Consider the following 19764-nt stretch of genomic DNA (forward strand, 5'->3'; position numbering starts at 1 on the left):
ATCATCTAGGGTGGTTGCAAAGCCCTTAAATGCACAATGTGCTACTTCAGGACTTTTGCTCTATTCATCACCAGTGTATGATATTGGTTTTATTCAGAAGAAATTTATCAGAATAAATTTACAAATTAGCTGAGGAACCAAATAAATTCATAAAATGAAACCAGCAGGTAAAATTCCAAATATATATGGACTAAATGTTTTTTTTTTAAATTAAAAGATTTATTTGGGAGGTGAGGGAGGGAAGAAGGGAAAAAGACAGAGAGAGAGAGAGAGAGAGAGTACTATTATCTACTAGCTTACTCCCCAAATGCCCATGCTGTCCAGAGTAGGCCTAGTGAAAACTTGGGGTGTGAGAATTCACTCAGGGTCACTCACATGAGTGTCAGGGGCCCAGTTACTTGAGTCATTCCTGCCTTCTAGGTTGTGCATTAGCAGGAAGCTGGAATCAGGCACTTGAGCTGAGTATCAAACCTAGGCACTCTGATATGGGACATGCATGTATTAGGTGGTGCTATTAACTGCTATACTGAACTACCCTACATGTAAGTTTTAAAGTGATGTTCTCAGGAGATTGCTGTAGCACTGGGAAAGAAAAGGGGAAACCTTCTGGGGAAATTAAAAATATTTTAGGCTTTGAAAGACAGACACACACTGAATTTTTTTCACTGTGCAATTATTTCTTACATAGCAAGCAGCAAGTGTTTTTTGTAGGTATGAGAGAAACAGAGAAGTACAAATATTCAAAGTGTTTGTAGTGTTTGCTTTCTCTTATGGGAATGTTCCGTGATCTAAGTGTTCAAACACCAGCATTTCCCTTGCTTTCTGACTTGCTTCAGGTTTCATGCGATGATGAAAAGACAAGCATTTGATATGCCATCTCCATCACTGAAGTATCTGACCCTAGACAACAGTATTCACACTAACAGTGTCTGCATGTCCTCATCTGTAATAACACAGTTGTAAGGACTGAACTAAATTATATGTATCTAATCAAATGTTTGAATTGTGCTGGTAGAAAATAATTTCCTATTTAATGACAGTTATTCTTGAATGTAAGATGATTCAATGAATGTGATTTAGGAAAAACTAACAAGACAATTTAAGTATGGAGAAAGGCCTAACTCTTCAGCCTGGCTTCTGATTGTGTTATCTTACTGTGGCGATGGTTAAATCACCTTTTATTTCACATAGGCCTTATCCAATCTGTTTGAATGGACTATAATGGCTTTTTGTTTGTTTCTTTATGCACAGAAAATGATGCTCTATTGCTTCTGGAATACTTTAGTTTAAATTATTTTTTAAAGTGGAGATATTTTTATTTATTTGAAAGAGAGTTACACAGACAAAGGGAGAGACAGAGACAGAGAGAGACAGAGAGATCTTCCACCCACTGGTTCAACCCTCCCCCCGTCCAGTTCAACTCCCCCAACTCTACCCCAATAGCCATAATGACTGGAGCTGGACCAGTCTGAAGCCGAAACCAAGGAGCTTCTTCCAGATCTCCCATGTGGGTGCAGGGGTGAAAGTTCTTGGGCCATCTTTTGCTACTTTCCTTGGTACACTGGCAGAGAGTTACATTGAAAGTTGGGACTCAAACCAATGCCCACATAGGATGACAATGCCAAAGCTGGTGGCTTACCTGCTATGACATAGTGCCAACCCCTTTGATGTAAAGTCTAAGATGAATTCATATGTAACATCATTTTTATTGAACTATAATGCCCTCAAACTAAATTCACATCTGTGGTTTGATTTAATAGATTTCTGTATTGGAAAAGAAAGAAACTAACCTTTCTAGATTTTCCTTGGTGGTCAGGGGGTAGCGATGCTCTGAAGTAAATGGTAAATGTTAAAGAATTATTATGGTTAAAAATAGAAAGAGAGTAGCAACAGATTTGGTGACCAGCACTAATGTTTTTTTCTCCAACAAATCCACACTTGATCCTGACATACTCTCCTCTATTTTAACTCCCCAGGGAGCAGAGGGAGCTGTGTGTTCTGTGCACACGGGCAGCAATGTAATTTCTGGGAAGACTCGGGTTTCTGCACCAACAGAGTTGTGAGAGTTTACTTAGAGAAACGAGCAATTTGGCTTGGTTATTTTTGAGGTTTTGGTTAGTCTCATGGCTAGAAATATGAAGACCTTGGGAGTTTTGTTCTTCATTTCTTCTTGGTAGCTATGCTGCAAATTGGTGGACTATGGAGATATCTATAAAAATAGCAAATTGTGGGGCCCGGCGCCGTGGCCTAGTGGCTAAAGTCCTCATCTTGAATGTGCCGGGATCCCATATGGGTGCCGGTGCTAATCCTGGCAGCTCCACTTCCCATTCAGCTCCTTGCTTGTGGCCTGGGAAAGCAGTCGAGGACTGCCCAAAGCCTTGGGACCCTGCACCCGCGTGGGAGACCTAGAAGTTCCTGGCTCCTGGCTCCAGATCGGCATAGCACCGGCCGTTGCGCTCACTTGGGGAGTGATTCATCGGACGGCAGATTTTTCTCTCTGTCTCTCCTCTTCTCTCTGTAAATCTGACTTTTTAAAAATAAAATAAATCTTAAAAAAATAAAAATAGCAAATTGTGGTCATTTTCTCTGTAAGTCTGAAACATACATAGGGGTGGCTGCAGTCTTTGTGCTCCTTTGTGTGGACTACAATTGGAGAAACTTCAAAAAGTAGTCAACATTTTTTTTTAAAGATTTATTCATTTTATTACAGCCAGATATACACAGAGGAGGAGAGACAGGAAGATCTTCCGTCCGATGATTCACTCCCCAAGTGAGCCGCAACGGGCCGGTACGCGCCGATCTGATGCCGGGAACCTGGAACCTCTTCCAGATCTCCCACGCGGGTGCAGGGTCCCAATGCATTGGGCTGTCCTCAACTGCTTTCCCAGGCCACAAGCAGGGAGCTGGATGGGAAGTGAAGCTGCCGGGATTAGAACAGGCGTCCATATGGGATCCCGGGGCTTTCAAGGCGAGGACTTTAGCCGCTAGGCCACGCCGCCGGGCCCAAGTAGTCAACTTTTAATGCATAGTCTGTATCTGTTTAAAAAGCATGGAGCAGCCTACATGGCTGCTTCATTCCTGAGTTGTCAGAAAGGAATGCACAGCTTTCTTAATTGTACTTCTCAAGAAAGAATGTTCTGCAATTTCCACTGGATCTGGCAGTGTCCTGGGGAGGGACTTGCATCTTTGGCATTGATCCACTCAGGCCAGAAAGCAGAATGAGAAAAAAAAATTTTTTTTTCAAGATTTTATTATTATTGGAAAGCCGGATATACAGAGAGGAGGAGAGACAGAGAGGAAGATCTTCCATCCGATGCTTCACTCCCCAAGTGAGCTGCAACGGGCAGGTACGCGCCAATCCAATGCCGGGACCAGGAACTTCTTCCAGGTCTCCCATGTGGGTGCAGGGTCCCAAAGCTTTGGGCCGTCCTCAACTGCTTTCCCAGGCCACAGGCAGGGAGCTGGATGGGAAGTGGAGCTGCCGGGATTAGAACCGGCGCCCATATGGGATCCCGGGGCTTTCAAGGCGAGGACTTTAGCCGCTAGGCCACGCCGCTGGGCCCGAGAAAAAAATTTAAAAGACTCTTAGGAGAGAATGTATATAGTGCTTTCAGCATCATCTCGTCATAGAGATGCGGCCACCTGCTTCAGGGCTTCACAGCGTGGTGCTTCTCAGGCACCTATAGCCTGTGCCACAGTATAGCATCTGGGGTCTCTTGACACAGGCATACTTTTGTGGTTGGGAGTATAGGTGTTTTCTTTCTTTTTTTAGAGGTCATGTTATTTAAAAATCTCTGTGAGGAGAATATTGCTTTCCCTAGAATATTCTTTTCTTATATTCCCATTTGTCATTACTTTGATCTTGAATGCCAGGGGCAGTTTCCCCACATTCCACTTCCACAACTCTGCCCTATTCACTAAGAAAGTGGACTGCCCTGTGGCTCAGCGTTCAAGTCTATGGAGCAAGTTTTCACAAAGCTATATCCTCAACAACAGCATTTTGCCCATTTCTGCATAATCCTCGTACTTTCACTGTGTACCATTCATACCAATATATACCAAATGTGATATTAAATTGGCATTTATGTTAAACAGATTTTTATAAAACAATAGTGTAAAGACAATCCTTGGTTTTAACTGATACGATCACTACAGCCATATTCATATACTTGATGTGCGGTGATTTTGTTCTCAACACAAATTAAAATAACCTTGAATATGTAACAAGTAAAAACTTCAGCTCTGCATGTGACGAGCATGAATATTTGCATTAATCACATCTTATGAAGTACTGATCCATCCCATGGCCCTCATTTTATAGTTGAAAAAATTGGAGTCCACAGGAATGGTGTAACTGAGTGGAAGCGTGACTGACAATCACATGGAAGGCACTGGTGGATCCCTGGCGTTCAGCACTCTCCTCAACTGCCTCGTAACAAAAGCTGCAGAACAGGATCCACAGTTAGAAGGAAGGATGTTGTGTGCTGCAAATTTAAACTAAATTAAATTTTTATTAAACTATATGCATTCATTTAGATAAATTAGAAGATATAATCACCCAGAATATTATTATTACCATTTAAAAAAAATTACAATCATGGGGCCCAGTGATGTAGCCTAGTGGCTAAAGTACTTGCCTTGCATGTGCCAGGATCCCATATGAGCACTGGTTTGTGTGCTGGCGGCCCCACTTCCATCCAGCTCTCTGCCTGTGGCCTGGGAAAGCAGTCAAGGACAGCCCAAAGCCTTGGGACCCTGCACTCGAGTGGGAGACCAGTGGCTCCTGGCTTTGGATTGGCACAGCTCCGGCTGTTGTGGCCACTTGTGGAGTGAATCAACAGACAGAAGATCATCTTCTCTGTCTCTCCTCCTCTTTGTATATCTGACTTTCCAATAAAATAGATAAATCTTGAAAAAAATTACAATCATATATGGCTATCTTTTTCAATGAGAGGTCCTTATAATAAATCCAGTATTTATTAACAGACACGTTTCTCTCAATATTATGTAAGTGTTCAGGTATTTTCACGTAAGGAAATTTATATTATGGACATCATTTTATTGACTTTTTTGATTGATTTTTATTGGAAAGGCAGATTTACAGAGAGGAGAGACAGAGAAAAGAATCTTCCAAATACTGGTTCACACTCCCAGGTGGCTGCAATAGCCGGAGCTGAGCTGATCAGAAGCCAGGGTCAGGAGCTAGTTGCTTCTTCCAGGTCTCCCACGTGGGTGTAGGGTATCAAGGCTTTGGGCCATTCTTCATTGCTTTTCCAGGCCACAGGCAGGAAGTTGGATGGGAAATGGAGCAGCTGGGACATGAACTGGCTCTCATATTGGATCCCGGTGCCTACAAGGTGAGTAATTAGCCACTGATCCATCACACTGAGCCATGTGGGCATCATTTTAAATGACTGCCTTGTTTTCACTATTTAGAGTCATTTAAAAATTAACCACAAGTTGACACTGACATATCAGGCTATGACACTGCCTACAATGTTGGCATCCCACATGGACATAATTTCAAGTCTCTGCTGCTCCACTTACAACCCAGTTCCCTGCTAATACACCTGGTAAAGCAGCAGAAGATGGCCCAAGTGCTTGGGCCAGGGACCCAGCTGTGAGACTCCAAAGAAGCCTCTGGTCCTGGTTGTTGTAGCTGTTTGGGGAGTGAACTAGCACATGGAAGCTATCTCTCTCTCTCTGTCCCCCCCCCCCCACTTTCTCTGTAACTCTGATTTTCCAACAAATAAGTAATAAGTATGTTTTTAAAACTTATATTTTTAGCTGTCATTTCTAATTATCTGGTGTTACAGATGATGATTTTATGCACATCATTAAAAGTATGTTAATGGAAAACTGAGCTGCTTGAAAAAAAGGAAAATAAGTTCAATTTACATGAGGACATTTTTTAATCAACTGAAATTTCAATAGTAGCTCATAATGATACTGATTTTACAACACTTGATCTATTACTGGCATTATGATTTTAAATTATTTCCCATTTTCTTAGGTAAAAATTTCACAGTATTTTAATTTGCCTTTCTATCAACTTGTGAAGTTATATATTTTGCCATTAAAAATAAACAAAGTAAGATTATAGATCATTAGAGTCTTGCACAAAATAAGCAATCCTTTTGCATAAAAAATTTGAAAAATACTTGTATGGTCCAAGCTACCTTCTAATTAGTTTTTGCTCTTCCAAGGAAATACATTTGCTACTCATGGAGGACCAGCAGTATTTGGCCTTGAGTAGGTGATTCTGTCACTTAAAAATTTGAGAAGCATGGATCTGATGTGTTTCCAGAGGGGCTGAAATTCAGGCTTTGACTTGCAAAGTCCTGTAGGCTTTGAATCTTCCTTGGTTCTTCAGTTTCACCTGTTACTTGTACAGTAGCAATACTGATCTCTCTCCATTGTCTGTATTTCCTATGTCGTCTCCCCTATTGGATCTGAATGTTTCATGCACCCGAGATGCCCTTCCCTCAAACTTCAGTGAGTCGACTCACATTTGTCCTTCAAGTCAGCTCAAGTATCCCTGTATGAAAGTCAGCCTCCTGACTTTTGCTGATATTTCCAACTGGAGGAGCCATCCCATGACCATTGTTTAGTCTACCACAACACATTGGTGATTTCCCTCATAGTAAGAATTATAACATGCAGCCACATTGTTGCTCCATACAGCCATGTTTCCATTGCTTGTACCTCCAATTAAGACGTATGTTCTATGAGGTCTGGAGCATTGTTTGTTTAATCCATGATTTTATTCTTAGTGCTTACAGCAGTGACTACCCCATTGTAGTTTGGAAATATTTACCAAATGAATTAATGGATGAGTGAATGAGAGTTCTCTCTCTTTCTTCCTCCTCCTATTTCTGATTTAGCGGCTCTGAACTGTGTGTGTCTGTGTTTTCTCTGCTTCTTGATGTGATGCAGCTCAAGTCTCTTTTGCTCTTTGCTGCTAGTGCTCAGTGACCTCTGTTAAGTAATTAGATGCACTGAGGGTCACAGCCTTTCCTCACTCACCTGGCTTCAGCTTATCAGGCATTATAGCAGTGAACTAGGTCAACTCTAAAGCTAACAACTCCATAGTGAAATACATCTAAAAAGAGGTAAAAGACATCAAAAAGTATAGAAGTAAGTTCTTAAGTCAAGTAATTTTGAGTTGTCCAAGTCCTTGTTCAAATTAATGGAAGTGAAAAAGCTCCTCAGGAAACAAATCAAATTAGTCTTGGTAGACATTTTATAGGAGTTTAGATTTTAAAGGGGCTGATTAAAAATTATTATTATGGTTAATGGACTGACTCATAATTATTCCACTTTTCATTGTCTGTGTAGTAGCTATTAGGCGCCTCACACGATTAATAGTCATCAGAGTGCATTACACTAATTTCCAAAAAGGAATTTTTATTTCATTAAAGTACACCAGAAAATTGCTCAAGCGTTTTATCAGAACTAATGGTTAATTCCCACATGGGCACACATTATGTCCTCCAAAAAAGGTCCACTTCAGACTAGTTTTAGGAAATTTAGCTTTGTAAAAAGTAATTCAGGTCTTTTTTCAACAGTATAGATGGAGTTTTTCAGGTCTTGGATTCTAATCTTCACAAGCACATAAACTTTGTTGTTTCATTAATGATGTCAGCACAAACCTTAGACTCCCGGGTCAACTTTCTGGCACAGAAAACCGCAGACACATTGATTTATTGTTTCAGTTGCTCTTTTCCTTAAATCCCCGATGGATACTGTGCATGCAGTGCTCCAGTGCAGAAACTTAGAGTTTGGTGAATTCACCACTTTTATGGCAAGTAGTAAGCAAGTCTGTTTTGTTTTAGAGGTGGACATTGCCTTCAGAGCTGCCTAATGTGCATGTGCTTTTCTGTGTAGAGTGGCCACAACCTTACATTGCTGGCACTTATAGCAGGACAGGCAGCAGTATGAAGGGCTCACAGTGGATTGTCTTTCTAGAGGGTCCACTCTGAAATCCTACATTGTTTTAGTTTCCAGAAATTTTTCTCACAAGTAGTTTTCCACTTTCTCTGACTTTCTGATAAATGTGACAGAGGCTGATCCATTTAATTCATCTGAAATAATATTTATTTAAAGCTACCACTAATGGAATTATCCTAAGCCAGCTGTGACCAGACTATAGCGATAACCCAAATCATGTGTAATAGGATCCCAGGTTCAGATAGCAATGAACAGATTCACAATATACACAGCTAGGAAACAGTTTATTATCAGTTTTTAACCACAATACAGAGTTTACATTGACACACTGGTCTTTGACTAAACTGAAATAAAACAAAACAGAAGATCAAAAAAGAAACCACTATTTCTGACACAGAGATGTATGTGGACCCTTCTCCAGGCATATAAACCAAAGGGACACAGGTTGATCCAGTCTGAAATTCATTGTTACATTTTGTTTGAGTCATTATGATTATCAATCTGATCAAGCTATAAGAGCAGTGTCACTGAATATTTGCAACTTTTGTACTGTTTATGGCACAACCTGCTCAGACATCAGAAGAAATGCACATGTTTGTGAGCAAGCTTGAGAAATGACTGAGCTTATTCAAGTGTGTGCAGGAATGGGAATGGAAGGGAAGCTGCTGTTGATGTGGTCATACAGCTCAAGAGAGGCCATATATTCACATAGCTCCTCCTGTCCTCACGGAACATGAATAGAAATAACAAACTAGCTGCAGCAGCTTCTGCTGGTCTGCAGCAGACCATATGGTTGTTTCGCTCTGTTGTGGTGCCTGACCTAGCATACAAACAGCTTAATTTCACATGCCACCCCACTGCTCAAAAGCTAAGATTACCCCCAAATCAATGTGTTCTCTTTTTCTACTCAATGCCTAATCACGCTCAAAAGATTTGTCTTCAGAGATAAAGTACAGGATCAAGGGCATTTTCATTATACTCTTCAATGGAGAGTATAATTGTACAAAACATTGTACAAAACTCATGTGGTAAGGGACTCAGGTAAGAGGCTACTATTCGCTTTGTCAAAAATCATGCTTATCAACATGAAAATTCCTATGGGTGGATCAGAGTTCAGTTTTGATGTTATTCTGACCAGATTGCTACCATGATGATGTACCAACTGGACTGGCCTGAGGTTGCTGTTAGGAGGAAGATGAATCATGCCTTCCACATTTAAAGGCTTGATGTTCATATAGATACTTCTTCTATTCATCCTGTTAGGTTCAGTGGAAACTCCTGGACATTACATAAAAAAGAAAACTTTAACAAGTACAGAGAATTCTGACAAGCTAGGCAACTCGGTGCCTGAGGCATGATAGAATCTTGAATTTCTTGCATTTTCCTTTTTTCATTTGATGGGAATCCTAGAAATATAGGCAAACAATTCCACAAGAAACACTCATTTTCTCTGACTTTTCAAAAGAAGCCTGAAAAGTCATGCCAGATACAGGAAACTTTAAGACAGTAGCAAATCTACTTAATCCAAACACCAAAAAAAGTTTACACCAATCAAGCAAACATTTAACCAAGAAAAAGGTAACTGAAAGTTGGTAAGAGCATATTGCAGTGGTTTAATGAATCTTTGTCCCATCTCCACATCACTGGTTTGAAGCTTTGAATGGCCTAATGTTTCTCAACATGGTTTCTAGACACTAGTGAAAAGGAATAGTGCTTGATCACTTTGGCCTCTCAGGTGGGTCCCCCGAAAGACTGAAGCAAAGTGTTTGCCTGTATGTCACATAACCCCTTACTCTCCATGGAGGATAAATAGCTATGCAGAGAATGTTTTCTTAAAAAAAATCCGCAAAGATTCAACAGCGAATCTGCAAACTTGAAGATAGATCAATGGAAATCATAATGTTTTGGGGGGTAAAGAAAAAGAATAGAAACCTGTGGGACAGTATGAAAGGAATCAAATTCATAGATAATAGTTACATATTATGTACATTAGCGGAAATCTATTGAGAAATATGCATGCTTTCACTTACATGTATAAAGGTATCTTTTGCTGCTGTTAACAACATGGCTTAAATATTTAAAACGGACACAAAGTTAGTATCACAGTAGCATTTACCTTAAGATAAACTGTCTTTTCAAGCCACAAGTCTTGGGTATTCAGGATGCATACCTAGAAAATCCTCTGCTGAGGAAATGAAAATGATCATTGCAATGCGGGTTTTCCATTTGGGCTGATGGCCACAATGGTGTCCTTCAGGTACTGTAGGAACTTCATGTGCCCTGTGGACAACATTAAGCACAGAAGTTTCTGTAGGGCAACATCTTGGCCAGCTGAATTCCATCATTTCACCATTATTGATATAGCTCTTGGCCCCATTTCTACATTAGATCTATTTGCCTGTTTATTTTTTTAGATTGTAATGGCTACAGAAGAAATTGTTGCTTAAGAATATCATGCTTCAGGCCTACATTCTAATTTTAAGCCTTTCCACTTTGTTACTTGTTCATAACATTTCCAAGGAGAGTGGCTGCCCTCCTGTGTTACTGGTTACTCATCCTTAGACAAGCGTGTTTGGGATTTATGTCAAGGGGAATGTCCTCTTGGAGGATGAAATTTTGAATTTAGCCTATTTCCCATTTTGCTTTGCAATTAGTGGTGGGAGCATGAGATCATTGGTGGGTTCTGCTTGCATGGCTTGCTACATTGCTGGCTGGTAGCCACAAGTTTCTGCAAGGACAACAAGCAGGTTGTGGGAGAGAAGACACATTGTAGCTGTTGTTTGTTTCACCTTGGACCCAGTTGAGCTTTTTACATAGGAAGCCCCGTGTCTTCTCTTGGTTTGCTGGTTCAATTAGCATGAAACTATAGAGACAGATCAGACCTATAGCTTTTGGAGATTAACCCTTATAATATTAGGAATTTATAGAAGAGAACATAATATGAGAAAATAACAAATTAGTAGATACTTGGGTTTTATTTAGATGCTGGGTGCTGATACAGTTCCATTTCTAACACACCAACTGAAGTAAGTGCTACTGTGATACTCAGGTCTCATGGGCACAAAATGACATGAAGAACTCCAAGCTCCTTTAGCCGTTGGCATTGTTAAGAAATGTTGCAGAGACTATGAACTGGAATCATAGATGTTTAGCCAAACTTTTGGCCCTTTAGTTTTGAAAGAATTATTTTTTAAAAAATATTTATTTAAAAGGCAGAGTTATAGAGGCAGAATGGGGAAGACACACACACACACACACACACACCGAGAGAAAGAAAGAGAGAGAGAGAGAGAGAGAGAGAGAGAGAGAGAGAGAGAGCGCCAAGCCAAGGCCAGGAGTCAGGAGATTCCTTTAGAGCTACCACATGGGTCCAGGGGCCCAGGTACTTGGGTCATCTTCTGCTGCTTTCCCAGGCTAAAAGCTGGATTGGAAGTGTAGCACTCAGGACTTGAACCGTATGATGGCATCACAAGTGGTGACTTTACCTGTTATGCCATAATGTTTAGCCTAAAAGGTTGCTTATGAGTTGCAAGAAATTTTATTAAAAGCTAAGGATGAAGGAGGACTATCAGGGTATCTGATCTGATGTGGAGCAGAGTACTGCAGTGGGAGTTGCTTCCTAAATCACAGGAACCTCATTCAGATTTTACAGAAGAATGTATGATGACTGACTTTCAGGGAAGGAAAGTGGACACTGGAAGTAACTGCTGCTACTCAAACAGCATTCCGGCACACACACATTTTGACTTGAACCAAATACTTCTTATTTGTGTGCAGTTTGTTTATTTTATTTGAGAAAGAGCTGTCATCTACTAGTTCATTCCAAAATACTCGGAACAGCCAATGTTGGACCAGGTAGAAACTGAGAAGTGGAATTTGGTTTGGGTCTCCCAGGTGAGTGATAGGGACTCCAGTATGTGAGCCAGCACCTAAAACCTCCCAGGATGTTCATTAGTAGAAAATTGAAGTAGTGGGTAGAGCAGAGGCTTGGAGCCAGGAACCACAGTGGGATGTAGGCCAAGTACCATTTTAATTGTTGCACGTAAGTGCTCAGTTTATGGAAAGTGACATACTTTTGCTTTTAAGTAAATTATAAAACAACAGCAGCAGCCCCCCCCCAAAGAAAAAACCCAGAAAAAGAAAAACCCAGAAACTCGTGTTCACACAAGAGCATGCATTTTGAATATCTCTTTGATCATTTTCAGGACTCCACTAGATGGCAGTGTCTTCTAAGGTACCCTAAGGAAAGCACTAGAATATTGCTGTGTGTGTGTGTGTGTGTGTGTGTGTGTGTGTACGCACAGGCATGAGGGGTGACGAAACTTAGCGGTATAGCAGGCGCAATCAAAAGAGCCCTTCTTTCTAATTGGTAGAACAGATTCTATTTATGTTTCCCTCAAGCAAAAAAATGAAAAATGTCTTGAAGTAGACTTTTCTTTAGGGTTTAAGTCTGAATTCTCAGCGATCCAGTGGAAAAAAGAATGATGGAATCCTTGATCATGCTGTTAGTCATTCTGTGGCTTCAATTAAGCTGTGAGTTTTGGGCACTCCTATATGGACATAAAGAAGCATATTTGAGGTTGTTGTCTATTCTAGGTCTATGGGAAGGTGGGAGGGTAGGATGCCTGTGGGAAGATAATTTCAATTCTGGATCGTAAGCATCCACTCCCAAGTAATCTTTGACTTTGGTCTTTGTGTGTACAGGGGTAAAGAGTCAACAGAAGGAGCTGGAGCAGAATCCAGAATACCTCAGCATTGCAGAGGGAGCGTTGGCCTCTCTCAACTGCACTTACAGCCGTGCTTCTCAGAACTTCATGTGGTACAGACAGTATGCTGGAAAAGGCCCAGAGCTGGTGATGTCCATATATGCCAGTGGGGACAAAGTAGAAGGAAGCCTTACAGCACGGCTCAACACAGCCAGCCAGTATTTCTCCCTGCTCATCAGAGACTCGAAGCCCAGTGACTCAGCCACCTATTTCTGTGCATTGAGCACACAGCACTCCCAAGACACCTGCAGGCTGTACCCAAACCTAGGGTATACCCAAGTCATGAGGACTCAGGAATGTGGAGTGAATATACTGCAGGGCAGAGGGTTTCTGTTGGACTTAATCAGAAATTAAGAGTAATAGTACAGGAGAGTTGATTGTTTGGGGAAGTATGAAAGTACCTCAAGAAGTTTTTGGAAAATACGATTAAAGATAAGTTCATTTTTGTGTTTTAAAAAACCATTTGAAATCCATGCAAAGATTTTTTTTATAATATTTATTTTTCATGACATTTTTGATGATCCTTCATATTTCATAATTATGAAAATAGTTGATTTTGAAGGTAAATTAAAGACACAATACTGGTCTGATTGAAATGTTTTCCAGTCTTCTCTTTTTCCTGTAGTTCTTAATTTTTCAAATTGAGTTATGATTGGCATGCAAAAAGGGTACATAGTTAATCTGTATGTCCTGGTGAGTTTGAAGATAAGCAAACACATGTGAAACCATCATTATAACTATGTCATAAGCACAACATCATCTAACAGTTTGCTTTCTCTCTCCCTTAAAACACAAAAGGTACATGCAATTAGCATGTAGATCCTTTTCATGTTTATTAACATAAAGAGAACAGATTTCATGTGTTTCAGAGACACAATTTTAAAATTCTAAAAACAGAATGATACTTCCCTCTCTCCTTCTCCTACTCTCTTCCTATCTTTCATTTTTCTTTAATTTTTGTGATCACATACTTTAATTTTGTATTCACAGATTTAATGGTTCACTAAACAGTGTCCAACAAATGAAAAAACAGAAAAAACATTGCCACATGTATATAAACAAGGGCTGTATACAATAATCAAGTCATAACACATGCACCTTGATGTCTACTCTAGTTTTATGCCATAGCATTACTCAATAGAATTATTTTTATAATTCTTATATATGATAGAGACTACTTTAATATAATGATAGATATCCTCTCATGGTGCACCTTGCTGTTTCTTCATTAGTTCATTGCTATCTTGTTACAGTATTGTAACAAGCAAAACAGAAATGCAAAGAGACTAAAAGAACAATAACTACTTTCATAAGTTCTATGTCATGGGTCAGCATTGTGGATCAACTACCATCTGTGACACCAGCTCCCTATATGGGTACTGATTTGGGTGCTTGTTGCTCCTTTTCTGATTCAACTCCCTGCTAATATATCTGGAAAAGTAAAGGAAGATGGTGTTAGTGCTCCCATGTGGGAGACCCCAAAGAAAGCCTGGCTCCTGGCTTCAGACTGACTTACCTTGTGGCCTCTTGGGAAATGAGCCTGTGGATGAAAGCTCTTTCTTTCTATAGCTTGACCTTTCAAATATATAAATAAATCTCTTAAAAGTTTCAAGTCATACCTGTGAGCATGACTGTTTATCTACAAAGAACATTTTATTAGGACAATTTGAAAACTTGAATGGAGTCTGGATATTAGACATAGGGATGCATCCAGTTAATTTCCTAGTATTGGTGTTTTATGTGGATATGTTGAGTGTAGAACAATATCCTTGTTACAGGTTTCACACATTGAAATGCTCCGGGGTGATGGAGTACTTTGTCAATTGACTCTCAAATAGTTCAGGGTTAGAAAACCATGTACCGGGCCTGGTGTGATGGCTGATAGGCTAATCCTCTACCTGCAAGGCTGGCATCCCATACGGGTGCCGCTTCACATCCCAGCTGCTCCACCTCCAATCCAGCTCTCCTGATTATGGCCTGGGAAAGCAGCAGAGGATGGCCCAAAGCCTTGGGAGCCTGCACCTGTGTGGGAGACCTGGAAGAAGCTCCTGGCTCCTGGCTTTGGATTGGCTCAGCTCTGGCCATTGTGGTCAATAGTGAGGCAAAGATCTTTCTCTGTGCCTCTGTTTTTCTACGTAAATCTACCTCTCCAACAAAAGTAAATACATCTTTTAAAAAAAGTCATGTATCATTCATGTAATGTTTCTGTAAGTTTGAAGTTATTTCAAATTAGATAACTTCAAAACATTTCTAAGCCATCAACTGTTTTAGTTCTAGATCTGCCGCTCCACCTCTACCCTCAGTCTGTGCACAGGTGGAGGGACTACAATCAGAGGGTGAGAACTGTTTAAAACAAAAAGGCCTACATTGTTATAGATATGAAAGACTAGAGAGGGTATCTATTGCTCTTCTGAGGTAAAGACTGCTAATACTATGATGAAAACATACTGCAGAATATTACCAGATTTGTTAATATCAATAGGTTACTATTACAGTCAAGGATGTGTGTAACTCATTTGCTATCCATTCAAAACATTTATGCAGTAAAAATTTTAAATTATATTCACTTTGATAACGTTTGTCTCTTAAATTTTTAAGTTATAATGAGACCATTATGCTTCAGATTCCCAACTTTTTTCTGCTTCTCAATCTATCTCTTTTTCCTTCGTCTCCATCCAGGAAATCTATTCTACTCACAAACTACTGATTCTACTTATTTGCTTGATAAACTTCCTGTCTATCTTTTCTAGGAAATTTTATCTGTGTCTAGTCATTCTCCGTGTGTTATGAGAGAGTCTCTATTTCTGGTCATGTTGTGCTTTTGGAGTGCTGCTGGGTGTGTGAATAACTATACAGATATACATGTGTCTCTTCTGACACCAACACTATTCCAGTGGTTCCTGTCTTCTATTATACTTCTGAGACTTTGTGAAACAGGACAAAGAATATGACATAAAATGAGAGAAATGAAAATGTGCAGAGTCAGGTTAGAACAGAGAAAAGAAAGTGGAGATTAGGGAGAAAGAAGTACGTACTGCAGCAAGATTTGTTGTACGTGGGAAGATAACTAGCACTACTGAACTGTATACTTACAATGGTTAACATTTTTAATTTAATGCTAAGTTTTTAAGCTACATTTTAAAAATGTTTCTTTTTAAACTTCTACTGATCTCCATAAGCAATGCTCCGTTCATGACCCAGAGTGCCCCTTTCTCATCCTAGATTCCTTGTAATCCAACCCTAGATTTATATTTGACATTAGAATGGCATATCTCAGTTGAGTTCTTTAACCACAGCTGGTTGGTAGCCAGAGAAGACCTTTGGCCAAGGGCAGGAGATCAGGGAATTTTTCAATCAACCATCTTTCTTGAATTGCTCTTTCAGGGTCATCTCCTTTTCATATGGAATTAAAAAAAAAAAAAAACCAAACTGCAGAACTAAAAATTTTAAAGAGCCATTTGCTCTGTGGGGAAGGTCAATAGCGATGGATGGAAATCACTTGGTCTGGTAACATTTCAGTGTTTTGATTAAACACCTGAACAAAAATTGAAATACTTACGATGTGTGATCTTTCAATACTTCTTGACTATCATACTTAAAAAACAAATGACCAAAACCTAAAATTGTTCTAAAAGTTGTCTTTTGAAAACATTTTTGAGTTAATTATACTTGAAGTTTTTGATAACGATTGTTAGGTAGGCATCTGAATTCATCTGTTAACTTGTAAATGGTTGTTCTTTTATGAGAGTACATATTATCAAATGTATTATCTTCAAGGATTTTATTTGAATTAAAATTCCATTTATATTCTGCAGAACTTTCTGTTCTGTTCCTCGGAGCTCTACATGTAGAGCTTTCCAGTGACATTCAGTGTAGCCTGACGCCCGGCTCTTCTGGGTGTTGGAAATCACTCTCCATTCTGAAGACTCTGAGACAATCTGCAGTGCCAACCTTAGCCTCTTGGGGGAGCGCTCCACAGACTGATAGAAAAGTAGGAAGCGACCAGACACTTGGAGGAGTTTTCTGCACTGGACCCAAGTTGTGCTCACTCAGTTTTCTAATGAAAGTGCTTGTGAGAAGCTCTGCAGAAAGAGCCACCATTTCTCCACAGCTCAGACATGAAGTCCACCCTCATTTCAGTGCTGGTGATCATATTCACACACAGTGAGTAGCTTCTTTACGCTCTTTTAGTGACCTGCTGACAGAGTTTGAGGGACATAGTCTGTTTTTTATGGAGGGAGCTCCCTGATCCAAATGTGGTGTTTTAGCAGGTGCAAGAGCCCAGACGGTGACGCAGCCCCAGGAACACATCTCTGTCTCTGAAGGGGCCCCCGTGCAGGTGAACTGCAACTACTCCTACTCAGGGAGTCCCTTGCTCTTCTGGTATGTGCAGTACCCTAGAGGGGTCCTCCAGCTCCTCCTGAGCTACACCACAGGAAAAAGCGCCAATGGCTTCACAGCTGACCTTAACAAGGGCGAGAAGTCCTTCCACCTGAAGAAAGCATCAGCTCAAGAGGCAGACACAGCCACGTACTACTGCGCTCTCAGTGGCACAGTGACTGCCCTTGCTAAGCAAGCAGAGCGCAAACCCTTGAGTTCCAGAAACTATGTGTCAGTTCTCTCTGTGGCCACAGTGGGGCGTTTTCCCCCTAGACAATGGCATTGACTTTCTCTCTCAGTAAATCTCATCCAGTGTTGGGTTGCCCCAGAAAGCTGTCCAAAAATTCTCATTACCTACCCTGCTTCAATTATTTAAAAAAGTAGTGTATTCATTCTGTTTAGCAATACCTGGGGAAACACTTTTGAAATAAAAGATATACAGTACTGCATTTTAACACATGCTCTATGTATTTGAAAGGGGGGGAGTGAGTGAGAGAGAGAGAGAGAATATCTTCCATTCACTGCCCAAATGACCTCAACAGCTGGGGCTGGTTAGGATCCTGCTATTCCATCCAGTCTTTCATGTGTGTGAAAGACTCAGGCCATCTTCTGCTGCTTTCCCTGTGCACATTGCTGGGAAAAACATTGCTACAGTCTGAAACAATTACTGTCTGGGCCCGAGAGGTTGTTCGGGCTTACACTGTACAGCTGTCCTGCCTAACTCTTCTGCCTCCCCACACCACCCTACATGCATTCATCATCACTTAGCCCACCCAGTTCCTTACAAGGACCATGCTGTTTCATGGCATGTGATGGCTGATCTTTCTTTAACTGACATCTTTTATCTCATGTATGTCACAAACTCCTACTCTCTTGGTCACAGTCCTGCCAAGAACAAAAAGCATCGTAGTCACATGAACAAGAAACTTTTTCATAATGAAGAATCATTGAATGATAGGGAATTAGCTATAATGGATAAAAATAAACATGGTAACACTGTATGCCAGGGAAATATTCTTATCTCTGGGGCTAAGGCAGAGTACTGAGAAAGGAACAGAGGACGTGGCTTCTGGACCCCCCTGGCCAAGGATTCACATCCCCTTGGGACTGGACAACTGTAGCCTGCTGGATCATGCAGCTATCTCAAGGTTCCAGAGACAAAGAGTGGCAGACAGGAAAGCATCCACCAGGATTCCAACAAAATTTACAGGAAATCATTCAAGGGCTTAATGGGCTTAGATGACCTTGAAACTTGCCAAGAAGCCATGTGACGCCATCCGTGTTTCTGGTTGGAGGGAAGTGCCTCTGTGTGTCACACAGACTGACTAGGCCCTGCAAGACCAGAAGTGCAGAAAACAGATCAGCACCAGGAAGAGAAGCCCCTGCCTCCTGCAGTGTCCCTCTCATGCTGGATGGGGAAGGAGGACTGTCTACAGGTTCCAGAGCCAGGCTCACCAAGAGCGTGAGGGAGAGTGGAATTGACAGGCAACCCACTGATAGCTGGGACTCCACCCTCCAGTTAGTGATCTTTTATATGAATTTCTCACATGTATCTGAACCTGCAAAGAATAGTACCATTACTCTGTGCCTCCACTAAGAACCTGAAACTTTGTTTTGAACAATAGAAGTTTTCATGCTTTCCTTACAAGGAGACCCAAAGATCCAAAGTCGTCATGCGAATCTCTAACTGTAGTAAACACTTCAAAATTCATAGACATTGCCACTGAATTTATGCAGTTATATACAGACTAGGTTGTGAAAGCCAGTGCCCAACAATTTGTAATTGTGATTAGGAGAGAAAAGATAGCGGCATTTATGAAGGCACACATACATAAAACGAACAAAGAAAAATGTAGAAGAGCTGATGTTTTGGTACAGCTTATTTAGCCGCTGTTTGCAGCTCCAGCATCCTGTATCAGAATGCTGATTCCAGTCCTGTCTGCTGTGTTTCTGATCCAGATCCTTTGTTAATATGCCTGGGAAGCACCAGATAATGGATGAATTATTTTAGCCACGTGAGAAACCCAGTTAGAGTTTATAGCTGGTGGTTTAGACCTGGCCCAATCTTGGCTGTTTCAGCCATTGGGGAATAAATCAGCGAGTGGAAGGTCTGTCTTTCTTACTCTCTCTGTCCTTCCCTCTTTCATTGTCAGCCTTTCAGATAGATAAAATGTATACTTTTTTAAAAGGAAAAAAAGAATATGTACAAAGCTATTGAATTCTTGTTTCCAAACTTGGTCATGAGGCTGCACCTGGCACAGAGAGCTTTCTTCCTTTACTTCTGTTGTACATTTGCCCAGCTCTTAGCAATAACCTCAGTAGATTGTGGGGTTCTTTACATGTGGTGTTGTCAGTCTCTAAAGAGTACTCAGTAACCCTGTTTTATATTTGGTGCTAGGTTGTTCTGTTAAACTTCACTGCTTGGGAAAGAAGCACCAAGAAAGTCCCATAAAACAGCTCCTGAGTTTCAGGCATTTTTTTTATGATTTATTTATTTTTATTACAAAGTCAGATATACAGAGAGGAGGAGAGACAGAGAGGAAGATCTTCCATCTGATGATTCACTCCCCAAGTGAACGCAATGGCCAGTGCTGCGCCGATCCAAAGCCAGGAGCCAGAAACAACTTCTAGGTCTCCCACGCGGGTGCAGGGTCCCAAAACTTTGGGC

The 19764-nt window shown here is 40.7% G+C and overlaps 2 gene segments (V, D, J or C); both read left to right on the forward strand.

Annotated features, from left to right (window-relative positions):
• The first annotated feature begins 12342 nt into the window (after window positions 1-12342).
• LOC131480564 (T cell receptor alpha variable 12-2-like) lies at window positions 12343-13494 on the forward strand. The segment is given in 2 exon segments: window positions 12343-12483; window positions 12655-13494. Coding segments are annotated over 2 exon segments (468 nt in total).
• A 3210-nt stretch (window positions 13495-16704) lies between these two features.
• LOC131480566 (T cell receptor alpha variable 16-like) lies at window positions 16705-17503 on the forward strand. The segment is given in 2 exon segments: window positions 16705-16880; window positions 16985-17503. Coding segments are annotated over 2 exon segments (444 nt in total).
• Window positions 17504-19764: the final 2261 nt, after the last annotated feature.

The sequence above is a fragment of the Ochotona princeps genome, chromosome 6 (assembly GCF_030435755.1).
Source record: "Ochotona princeps isolate mOchPri1 chromosome 6, mOchPri1.hap1, whole genome shotgun sequence".
Taxonomy (NCBI): domain Eukaryota; kingdom Metazoa; phylum Chordata; class Mammalia; order Lagomorpha; family Ochotonidae; genus Ochotona; species Ochotona princeps.